The sequence below is a fragment of the Sorghum bicolor genome, chromosome 1 (assembly GCF_000003195.3).
Source record: "Sorghum bicolor cultivar BTx623 chromosome 1, Sorghum_bicolor_NCBIv3, whole genome shotgun sequence".
Classification (NCBI taxonomy): Eukaryota; Viridiplantae; Streptophyta; class Magnoliopsida; order Poales; family Poaceae; genus Sorghum; species Sorghum bicolor.
This window is the reverse complement of record NC_012870.2, coordinates 35724425-35736152: the sequence shown is the minus strand read 5'-3', so window position 1 is coordinate 35736152 and position 11728 is coordinate 35724425. Positions and strand designations below refer to the sequence as shown.

At 47.3% G+C, this 11728-nt stretch overlaps 1 protein-coding gene across 1 annotated transcript; it reads left to right on the top strand.

The window, feature by feature from the left end:
• Positions 2782-7927, top strand: LOC110431679. Its single transcript, XM_021451002.1, has 2 exons — positions 2782-7230; positions 7662-7927. The coding sequence occupies exon 1, from the start codon at positions 2950-2952 to the stop codon at positions 3562-3564; it is 615 nt and encodes a 204-aa protein (XP_021306677.1). The 5' UTR covers positions 2782-2949; the 3' UTR covers positions 3565-7230; positions 7662-7927.

Genomic DNA, 11728 nt, shown 5'->3' with positions numbered 1-11728 from the left:
GCGATGTTCCTTCCTTGAGCAGCTTCAGCCTTGGCTCCATGGGGGTTGCACTTGCATTGCAACCATAGTTCTCAAGGCGTCGCCTAGGCGACGCCTAGGCGTCCAGGCGCCCCCCCATCGCCTTGCAGAATGGGCACCTAGGCGGGCGCCTAGGCGAGCAAGGCGGGCGCCTAGGCGTCCAGGCGCCCCCCATCGCCGTGCCTCGCCTTTACGCCGTAAGAACTATGATTGCAACCACTCAGGCCCGCCTTCTCAAGTATCTTTGAGGCGTATGCTCTCTGCCGGAGTGAGAAGCTCGAGCCCAAGGTAGTAGGAGAGCAGGCCAAGGTCACTCATCTTGAACGTGCTCAGCATCTGCTGCTTGAACTTTGTCACGACGTTGGCGTCTCCTCCAGTTATGATGGGGTCGTCAACGTATACACCTATGATCAGGCGGCCTGTGCCCTGACCGCGGGTGTATATTCCATGCTCATCGACGCAGTGCTTGAACCCAAGTCGCAGCAGTTTGGTGTCCAGCTTTTGATTCCAAGCGCGCGGAGCCTGGCGCAGTCCATAGAGTGCTTTGTGGAGGCGGAGCACTCTATGCTTGTGGTCGTTGTTGATGAAGCCTGGAGGTTGCTGAACGTATATCTCCTCCTAGAGTTCGCCGTTCAAGAACGCCGATTTGACGTCCATGTGATGGACGCCCCAGCCGAAGTGCGCTGCGACTGCAAGCACCAGCCGCACTAACTCCAGCCGTGCGACCGGGGCATAAACCTCCTCGAAATCGACTCCGGGCTGCTGCACATAGCCTTTGGCGACAAGACGCGCCTTGTACTTGACAATGGCGCCGTTCTCATCGCGCTTGACTTTGTAGACCCACTTCAAGCCAATGGGCCGGTGTCCGCGCGGAAGCTCGACCAGCGACCAGGTGTGGTTGTCACAGATTGACTTCATCTCCTCCATTGCGGCAACCCAGTTAGGATCGCCGTCGGCCTCCTTCAGCGAGCGGGGCTCCTCCACGCTCATAGCGTGGCTGACTGCATGGAGCTCGGCCTCGGCGGTGTCTCGGTGTGCCAACCCCGGCACTGCGTCTGTACCGAGGACATTGTCCAGTGTCCGGTACCGATGTGGCTCCCCCTCATCATATGCGTCGAGGTTGGAGTTGTTGGCGAGCGGCGTCGCGAACTCAATCTGAGTTCGGGTGTCCTGCATTGATGCAGACGGGGTCGAAGGAGATGGCGAAGCCCGCGTCGCGCTTGGGGCAGGGGATGACGCTGAGGTCGCACTCGGGGCTGGGGAAGAGGCCGCGGGCGCAGTAGACGCAGTCTGCGACCGCGTCACTGGTGCTGGAGTCAGCTCTGGGGCATGTCGCGTCCGCACCTCGTGGTCTTCTTCGATGGAGAAGGGCAGACGGTCGTCTGTGCCCAGATTCTCTTCCTAGTTCCACCGCGCATCTTCATCGAAGATGGCGTCGCGGGAGACATAGAAGCGCGCGGCCTCAGGATCAAAGAACTTGTACGCCTTGGTCCCGTCCTGGTAGCCGATGAAGATGACTTTGATGCCTTTGTCGTCGAGTTTGGCGAGGTGTGGGCGCACTTGCTTGATGTAGGCGACACACCCAAACACTTTGAGGAAGTGTACAGGGGTTTCTTCCCGTACCACGCCTGGTATAGGGTCTTCCCATCGAGCGCAGCGGTGGGTGCTCTATTGAGCAGGAACACAGCAGTATGCACTGCCTCCCCCCAGAAACACCCTGGTACACCGCGAGCTCGAAGGATGCTCCTCGCCATTGCCACCACGGTCTGGTTTCGACGCTCAACGCCATTCTGCTGTGGCGTATAGGGAGCCGAATGGTGGCGCTGAATCCCCTCTCCTGCACAGTAGTCACCAAATTCGACTGAGGTGAACTCACCGCCATTGTCAGTTCGGAGTACCTTCAGTTTCATGCCCGTCGCCTGGATGGCTGCTGGGGCATCCGCCTTGGAACGCAGGAGGGTGAGCCACATGAAGCGGCTCATGTCGTCGACGAGTAGGAGGAAGTAGACGTTCCCAACCGGTGTTGTCGGCGTGATGGTGTTCCCAGCCGGTGTTGCCGGCTCATGATCTCCATGGACCAGTTCTAGCTCCTCCTGAGCCCTGAACTTTGCGGCCTTGGGGAACGGTGTCCGTTTCTGCTTTGCCAGGACGCAGTCCTCACAGACCTGCTCGACATGGTCTATGGTGGGCAGTCCACGCACCATGTCGGCGCGTCCCAGCTTGTGCATTGCCTTGAAGTTGAGGTGACTGTAGCGTTCGTGCCATCGGCACGCCATGTCGCCAACCCGTGCGGTGAAACACAGGGGCAGTCAGCTTCATGTCGAGGAAGTACAGTCGACTTGGCGATCGATGCACCTTGGCCAGCAGCTGCCGGTCCGGGTCGAAGAGGCGGAGTATGCCTGACTCGATGTCGATCTTGAACCCAGTCTCGTCCATCTGACCGAGACTGATGATATTGGTAGTGAGGCGAGGGATATAGTAGACGCCGTCCAGCTGACGATGTTCACCGGTCCTGCAGACGAACAGTACCGTCCCCTTGCCGTGGATGTTCACCACTGAGCCATCTCCGAACTTAATTGTTCCGGAGATGCTGGTGTCGAGCTCGGCGAAGACATTCCGGGTGCCCGTCATGTGGTTCGTCGCACCAGTGTCGAGCACCCATCGATGGGGTTGAGCAGCCTCCTCCTGCTCCTCACTGAGGTGAAGGAGGACCTTGGGTTCAGTGAGGTGAACCCGTGTCTTTGACTCCGGGGCGGCTGGCGCCAATGGTGGCCTGCGAGGACAGCACGGCACTGGCGACGCGATTACCTCCGGATCCGCCGCGATGTACATCAGCGCGTGCTCCTCTTCCTTGGCTTGTGCGACGTGCGCCGCGCCCTTCTTGCTGCAGCACTCATTGGTCCAGTGACCAGTTTTGCCGTAGGACTGGCAATGGTAGCCGGGGGGCGGCTTCTTGCCGCCAGGTTTGGCCGCCTGCGCGCTCTGGCCATCACGGCCATCACGCGACGAAGTTCCTGCACGGCCGCGGCCGTGTCCGCGCCCACGCTGCCTGCCGCGGGCGCCAGATCCCGATCCGACGGAGTTCTCCTGCTCACTGCGTGCCTCCCAGTCGTCTTCACAGAGCATCAGCCGTCCCAGCGAGTCCGTGACTTCCTTAGGCTTGAGTCGCTCCTCGAACACCCTCAGTCGCCCGATCACCTCCTCGATGGAGACCCTGTTCAGGTTGAGGAACATCTCGAGGGAGACGGCGGCCTGCGTGAGCTTCTCTGGAACAACCTGCAGGAGCTTTTTGACTACCTCTACATCCTGGATGTTGTCGCCGAGGGAGCGCAGGTTGGCTGCGAGTGTGGAGATGCGGACGCCGAAGTCGCTGACGGTTTCCCCCTCCTTGAAGGAGAGAGTGCCGAACTCCCGGCGGAGCTGCTGCGCGCTGGCGTCGCGCGCGCGCTCATCGCCGATCCGCAGATGCTTGACCGCATCCTAGGCCTGCTTCACCGTGTCCTTCCTGGCCAGCGTGTTCCAGAGCTCGGACGGCACCGAGCGTAGTAGACCGGCCATCGCCTGGTGGTCGTCATGGTACTCGTCGTCATCGGCGTCGTCGGAGAGGCCGTCCTGGACGACGTCCCATACTCGCAGCGTCTGGAAGTTTACTTCCATGACCAATGCCCGCTCCGGGTAGTTTGTCCGGGTTAGCATCGGCCGTGCAACATGTGCAGACGAGCGCCCGACGATTCGCTCGACGACTCTGGAGCCGGAGCGACGACGACTGTCGGAGCACCCACGGCGACGTCGCGGCGAGCGCGACGGATGGACCTTGTTCTCGATGTTGCTGTCTTCGGGCTTCTCGGTCTTTGCCGGAGACTTAGAAGACATGGCTAACTACGAGATCAGGCTCTAGTACCAAATGTTAGAGCACCGATCAAACACACAGAGGAAGACACACAGGTATTGTGGGCTGCAATGAGGCAGCTATTCCTCTGATTATAGTTCACTATATATAGCTGATTACATAGCTATCTAAGGCAATAAGCCAATCACTAAACTAGGCAACGGTAAATAAGGCAATAGCCTATAAGGCATGCTCGTGATTGGGGGTTGCCATCCCAACTCCCTGGGCCATGCCGTTAGCACTAATAGCAGAATAGGAAGTTACAAAACAAGAAAGTACAGCTCACGGCTTACTGCTAACATTGGCTATGGTATTCTCCATTCCCATGCTCCTCTCAGGTATTTAATTATTTTGTCGATGTTTGTGTTGAATCCGTGCTAAGCGTATGTATATGTACACAAATGATTTGGGGTTTGGTTCTGTGCTTCAGGGTAGGGTTTCATTATGCGGGATTTGGAGTTACTCTCGGGTATTTGAGGACTTTTTTCTTACGTTTGTGTTGTTTTTCTTGTTTTCCTGGAGAAAAATGTGGTGAATATTTCTGTTATGACGCCTGGCTTTGCTGCGGAGGAAGTAGGGAGGGGAGACAGGGAGGTGTTGGCGCAGGGGCCTGCGGCGAGCTGGTGCTGTGGCTGGGAGGTTGCGGCAACAGATTGACGAGGAACAGGAGCGCCAGGCGCCCAAAGGGAGATACGTTATCTCAATCCCAGGCTAATCTTTATTCATGAATATAGTTTGCCCTTTATAGACATTACACGACTCAGCCAATACTATGGCTAACAAGACTCCTTAAATCAAGGCCTCCTAACCAAACTCCTAACAAACCAATCTAACAGACCTTGACTCAACCTAGGACTCATCTCGACTCATCTGGACTCAGCCTAGGACTCATCTGGACTCAGCCACGAGGCCTCCTCCTGTATGTCTGACCAACCATAACAATTTCATTGATGTCGTTGTTTGAGAGGTATCGCTGGTCGAGGAAGGCGACCTTGGGTGTGATTTTCCTTGGTCATGGTTGGAGTAGTGGGCAGTGCCATGACTAATGATGTTTATTTTTGGTGGAAGGGGAAGATGTGTTTGTGCTCTGCTTTAATCGTACTGCAGATTCAATTTGTGTGTTTGGTTCTCAAATGGGATTTGGTTTTGAAAGGGGTTCCTTAGGTGTTACATCAACTCCTTTCAGGGCATACTAATGTGTACTGTCCCCAAATCTTGGAACATGCAGAATTTTAATTTTCAGGGTTCAATGGGACTTGGATTTGCGTGTTGATAGATGCCTGCAGTGCAGAACTCAATCAGATAAAATCACTCTGCAAGCACAGAATGCACTGTGCTATTCCTCCATGAACACATCCATGCTAGTGCTGGTTAACCTTTTGTTTATAATTAGAAAAATGGAGCAGGCACGCAAGAAAATTTAAGCATGCAGAATTGCAGATGCAGGGCAAGAATAGGAGGTTCTAAGCCCCCTCCATGCACAGCACACCTCATACAAAGCCTACTACTACCACTGGCAGCAGTAGCAGTATGTTACTCGTTGCAGGCTAGCAGCAGCAATGACATTCGCTAAAGGGAGCTTTTCTTTTTGAAGGGGCTTGTGTGCTGTTTTGGTTTCTTCAGGTTTCATTTGTGTGTATGTGCATTTCAGTTTTCAGTTTTGTTTTAGGTTCAGTATTGTTATCAGTTTAGTTTTTAGTTAACTCTAGTTTTGTTTTAGTTATCTTCTACAGTTTGAGTTCAGGTTTCAGAGTACCAGACTTTTTCAGTTATCAGCTCAGTTTTTAGTGCACTCTAGTTTTACTGTAGTTAAGTGTTCAGTTAGAGTTCAGGTTTCAGAGTACATAGACTTTAGTTTCAGGTTCAGTATAGTTTTTAGTTCAGTTTTTAATTAACTCTAGTTTTGTTTTAGTCAATTTTTAAGTTCTAGTTCAGTTTGCATCATTATGTCATCTTAATCATATATTCAGTATAAGTTGTTGTATTTTCTCCCAACCTTTAGTATAAGTTTCTTGAAGATAGCTTACAGTATAAGCTACTGATCTATTTCCAGTAGTAGTAATATATGTAGAATGTATCTTGAGATTATAGCTTACTTTCAGTCTCTAATGGCGAGAAAAAAAGTTTGATTAATGACTGATTAAGTGTTGCACCTTTCAGATTGTAGAATGACTGATATGTGTAGTAGTGCTCAGTCAATTGATACAATTTGATGAGTTACATGCCGGTGCATGCTGCTACGAGTGGGTACTATTATTCGTGTGCAGCTGTAGTCTGCCATTATGTGCCACGGTAGTATGATGTCAAGTGCTAACTTACATATTGCTATAAGGGGGCAGCTGCTGCTTATTCTGAGTTCACTTGTTTGATTAAATAACATGCAACCAAATATCTTTACAGTTAGCGAATGTATTGATATGTGTTCAATTTGTCTCGCTAACCAAATTCTGAGTTTTAGGAATGTTCGCTTGTCTAAGCCGTATTTTTTTTTGCCAGCCAACAGTGTTTTTCGCTCACGATAAATCAGCGAACAATATTTTCAGTCATGACTTTTTAGACCAGCGAACAACAATTTTTTGATTTGACTATTATTGGACTCATTTTATTTGTTATCTAACTTTTTGATGAAAGTATCATTATTGACATCTGAGACTTCAGTTAGTAGTGTTTTTTCATTTGTCCATTATATCTTGCGACGAGGTACTTGCCAAATTACCAAGACTTTTAGAGCGTTTGCATTTTTGCTGCTTCAGGATCAGTTATGGACGCATGGTATTCGTGTCCTCTTTTTGCTAGTTTTTTAAAAAAGAAATCGATTGAGACAAACTGAAAACAGCCGAATGATGTGTAGGCATATTTACGACCAAGCTGAGTTACATTGTACAATGGACCTATATGTACCTTTGTCGACTCGGCCTGGCCTATTATGTGTTTATTATATCCGGTCCAATCTATTGACAACTGATCTGATTTTTGTTCGTTTGCACTGAGCCAGCTGCGCTAAGCAAAGACTATCTTATCGTATATTTTAAATTTATTACAAAAATAGAGATTTGGAGACGCTGGCGGTTGATTGTTTTTTAACTATTAGCTTTTACCATTGTCAATGCATTCTCAACCGCTGGCCAATACACTGCCCAGTCAGCTTATAAGAGTTTAGTGTTTTTTGAATGCTTATAAGAGTTTATTTTCAGGGTTCAGTTACCGTGACCCTTGGGCAATTATTCGGAAATCATAGGCTCCCGGTAGTGCAAAATTTTTACGTGGTTGGTTGCTCATGACAAGTGCTACAAGCAATAGTGGGCTCGGTCACATTAACATAGGTAGGTCTTTTTGAAGGTTCGTTTCTGAAAATAACCTCCATTTTTAGAGGCATAAATTTATTTTAGGAGGTGGTTTTTTTACCACCTTTGTAAATTGATGTTAGGGGGTAAAATCTCACCACCTGCATAAATAAAACGCTTGTTTCCATAAATCCATTTTACAAGATGGACAATTATAACCGCTTTTGTAAATAAAATATTTGTCTCTAGGTATTTTTGGAGACGGTTGTATTTTGTGGCTGCCTACCTTAATGTTTGGTAGTATCTCGAGAAATCATTTTTGTAGTAGTGTTGGTTACAGAAACTACACATATGAACCCTCAATCACATATTCAAATGTATTCTGTCTTATATGCAACATCCTTTGCATATTATTTGCTTATACAATACTAATATGTCTGTACTTTGATTTCGGACATCTGATCCTGAAGCGTGAATAATAGCTACTCAAACATTGAGAAGCCGATCGAAGGGAACCTAATTTTGCACGTAAGCGAGGACGTACAGAAGCTATAAGCTATGAGGCAGAAGCCAAGAGAATCACGTACTGCCAAGCAGTAATTCCACGTACGCACAGGTGGAAAGTGGGTCTATATATGCATTCTGTATGCATCCACATCAATCAGAAATGATTGATAATATTACTCTGATCAAATTGATGTGCACTGGAGCAAGCAGATGGTATTTAGCCCGGGTCCATATGAGCTGCACTTCCACCTTAATCCCGCAAACAAATTGTCAACCTCACCAGAAATTAAACTAGCTTCTTTAGAAAAAAAATCACCACCTCAACTTTATAAATAAAGCATATAAGTAGTTAGTTATAATAAGAATGTTTGTTTTGTTTCAAAAACCTATGAATTTGTTCAAGTAGTACCGGTTCAGCCGATGAATCCTCGGTTACCCCTGCCTTGTACCCGTTGTCAACTTGTCATTGCGTGGCAGGCTTTTCCCCTAAAAAAAATATTTACATGTTATCTAAGGAAGCAACTTGTTGTATCTTTGTGTTAAAAAAACCCTGGACCAGATGAACCTGGCTGATAATACGCTAGTATGAAAGAATGTTTTGTTCACTGATTGACATCATGTCATTGACATGAACCAACTAACCTAATCCAGTCGCAATTTCTCATGTCTTTACAGACAATGAAAAGGCGTCTCACTGCAATACTGTATCATACACGTTTGTCATGATTAATTATATAGGTCAACCTAATCATTCGATGGCCGTTGTGAATAAATATGCATACACTGCTGGCTGAATGCATATGTTTCTCCACACATCAAGTGATAATCACATCTCTATAAATTTTTTCGAACAGATCATCTTTATAAAATGAACCATATACGAAAACGAACCATGAGCCGAGGACAACGAATCACACGACAAGAAAACAAAACAAAGATTACACTTAGTTACGATCAAAATCGATTTTGAGAGGCAGAGCCGCCTTAATTTCTAACCACCTTTAAAAAAACAATTTACAGAAAACAATAATATCCATAATAAAAAGCAAAAAAAAAAACTATAAACTAGAAAATATGTACACTCGCTCGAATTTAAACACTTACGAATTATAGCAAATGAATGACACAATCTTTTAGTATTTACTTTAGCAAATCTTGTAATGAGTACTTGAGCCATTAAACTGTTTCAAAGAAAAAAAAATGAACAAAAAAAAAGATTGAGTACTACAACTTTGATTTAGGTCATCTATCCATCCGTGATTTAGGTCCTCTATATATCCATCTAAGGGTACAATTTTGAATATTGTTGCCCTTAGGTTTTCTAAGTGTGAAATGCTCTCACGCAACATTCCGTCAATATCGGCGAATGCTCCTTGATAAACTAGCTGGTCTCGAGTTGAGAATTATAGCCATAAATATTCTATCAGATGCTATTGTTAGAATTTATATTAATATTTCCCCTAAATTCATATGAAGAAATTCTAATAAACCTCGAAAGCTCAGTACCTGTGTTCCCTAATGGGCTTTAATTCTTAAACCCATAAGTAGAGGTGGGAGGTGGAACATCTATTAGTACCATATTGCTAATTGATGTGGAGGTAGGAAGTTTATATATATATATATATATATATATATATATATATATATATGTCCAAATTATAAGAAATGAAGTCTAATAGTGACCGTTTTCATAGTCGAACCATCAGACTTAAGCCTATATAATCCTGGTAGTCTGTGAAATCTCGAAGGATCTCAAACTTTCCACATACACAGCCAAGATCGTAATATTTCAGCGGTCACCATTCATAAATTACATAACGTTCGCAACATTTCAGATTACATGGGAGTTCAAATTTAGTTATTCCAAACTAGGTCTTGAAAAAAGTAGCAAAAGCAAATAGTTTCTAAAACACACACATTTAGTTTGATTATAGTGCGAGAGTCTCATCATTTCCACAAAAGCAAAAGATAAGATAGAGTGACCATGCTCTTGGTCTAAGCATCTCTCATAGCTGGGTAAAGATAGTTAATGCAATACCCGTAGTACATCTATCCATCTGCAAAACAATATGGGAACAGAGCCATGAGTACGAGAATATACTCCACTAGACTTACCCATCATAAACCAAAAATAAATGACCCCAACGATCATGTAAGGCTTTATAGTGGGGTGGCTTGACACGAACTTTGCGTAAAAGCTTAAGTCACTAAATAAGTAATCCATCAGGAATTTAGCTTAAGTTAAGTATTATTAACCTATCACTATAGCAATCACTTGATTTAATACAATAGTACCAATTTAATGTAGCATTTCTAGCTCCATCAACATCTTATAACCAGCCAGTGTTCCATAGTCATTACTACAATAACAAAGCTCAAGTCAAGTGCTCACTATCCAGGAGCAATGGCGATTCAAATCGATTTCTACCCAGCTGGTGATTTTATTCCCCACACGAATCACACTCACTGATCAAGTGAGCTACAGGTCACCGTTTTCACTATTCAGGACCAATTTATGGGTTCGACAAGCACCACCGTACCCGAGGACTATTCTAGCGACCAAGGTATCTAAGGCATACCAAGGTTGCACGCTGCGCCTTCGTCAGTCTGCTCAACCATCTCGTGCATGGATCGGATCGATTCTTGACCCAAATTGTGTTCCGGCTTCACGATCGGAATGACTTGTCCTTCCAATTAAGTGTTGGGCATGCGTTCAGCATGACAAGAGGGCCATCAACGATTGGTCCTTAATTAACACAGACAGAACCATTATGGTCCAATACCCTTATACAGGGGCGGGCCCACGTGTATTCAAGGGTATTCAGTTGAATACCCATTATTTTTGCAAGAAAATTTTATATATATAGTGTATCTTATGTATATACATAAAAAAAAGAAAAAACAGACACATATTTGATCCAAAAGCAAAGAAAAGCCCAGCTGAAACTCTTCTTCTCGTAACCCCATGCTGACCCAAAAGCCCATTTGCGAATAGGCCCAAAAAATCCCCCTCCTCCTTCCCACCCAGGCCGGCCTGCCAGCCCGTCCTCCACCGAGACCGAGACTCCCTGCCAGTGCCAGCCCGCACACGGCGCCAGGACGCCAGGGGCACGCGAACCAGGCGTGCCGCGCCCGCGCGACGGTAACCCTAGCCGGACGCCCGGACCGGAGTCCGGAGAGCGGCGGCGGCAGCGGCCGGCGAGCGCACCGCACGGCGCAGCGCGTGCAGTCTTGGGCGAGCGGCGGCCGGAGGCAGGCGGTCTGCGGGGCGCGGGCTTCGCGAGTCGCCGGTCCGCGACTGCTCTGCTCCTGGAGGCGGCGCCGCGGCGGCCGGCGGGCGCACGGCGTTGCTCCGCGGCTGGGCTCCCGGTCCCGGCCGACCAGCGACTGGCAGCGGCGGCGGACGGCGGCGGCGGCGCCCGAGCAGAGGCCAGAGCGGCGCAGGTGAGCTATACGCATTTTTTTTTTGGAAAATTGAGAAATGACAATTGGGGATAATAGGATTGCATAGCAATTTGTTAAATTGTTGAATATTTGTTACTGATTTGACTATTTGATTAAGGCATCTGATAGTAGTAGTCAGAAGTTCATGTCTCGGCATCTGATACTTTTGTGATTTTAATTTTAGGTTTCAAACATGAAGAGGAAGAATAATGTCACTACTGATTTGAGAAGTTTCATGGCAAGAGCTGCTGCAAAGAAGAGACAACCTGAACCAGAGAGTGTTCCTCAGTCTTGCAATCAAAGCCTGATGCAGATGGTGGTATTTGAAGGGCAGAGTGGTAGCGGACAAGCCTTTGATAGTGGAGCAAGCACAAGCAGAGTACCATCAGAACCAGCGAGAGCAACAGAACAGCAGCCAGCAGATCCTCCAATAGCAGAAGTTAATGAATCTAGCTCTGATGATGAAGACAATGATGACTATGACCTTGAGCATGATCCTGGGTTGAGGCGTCCTATCTCAAGCTATCCTATCAATGATCAAGATTCAGTTAGAAGAGCATACATTGCAATGGGGAGATGCCAACCA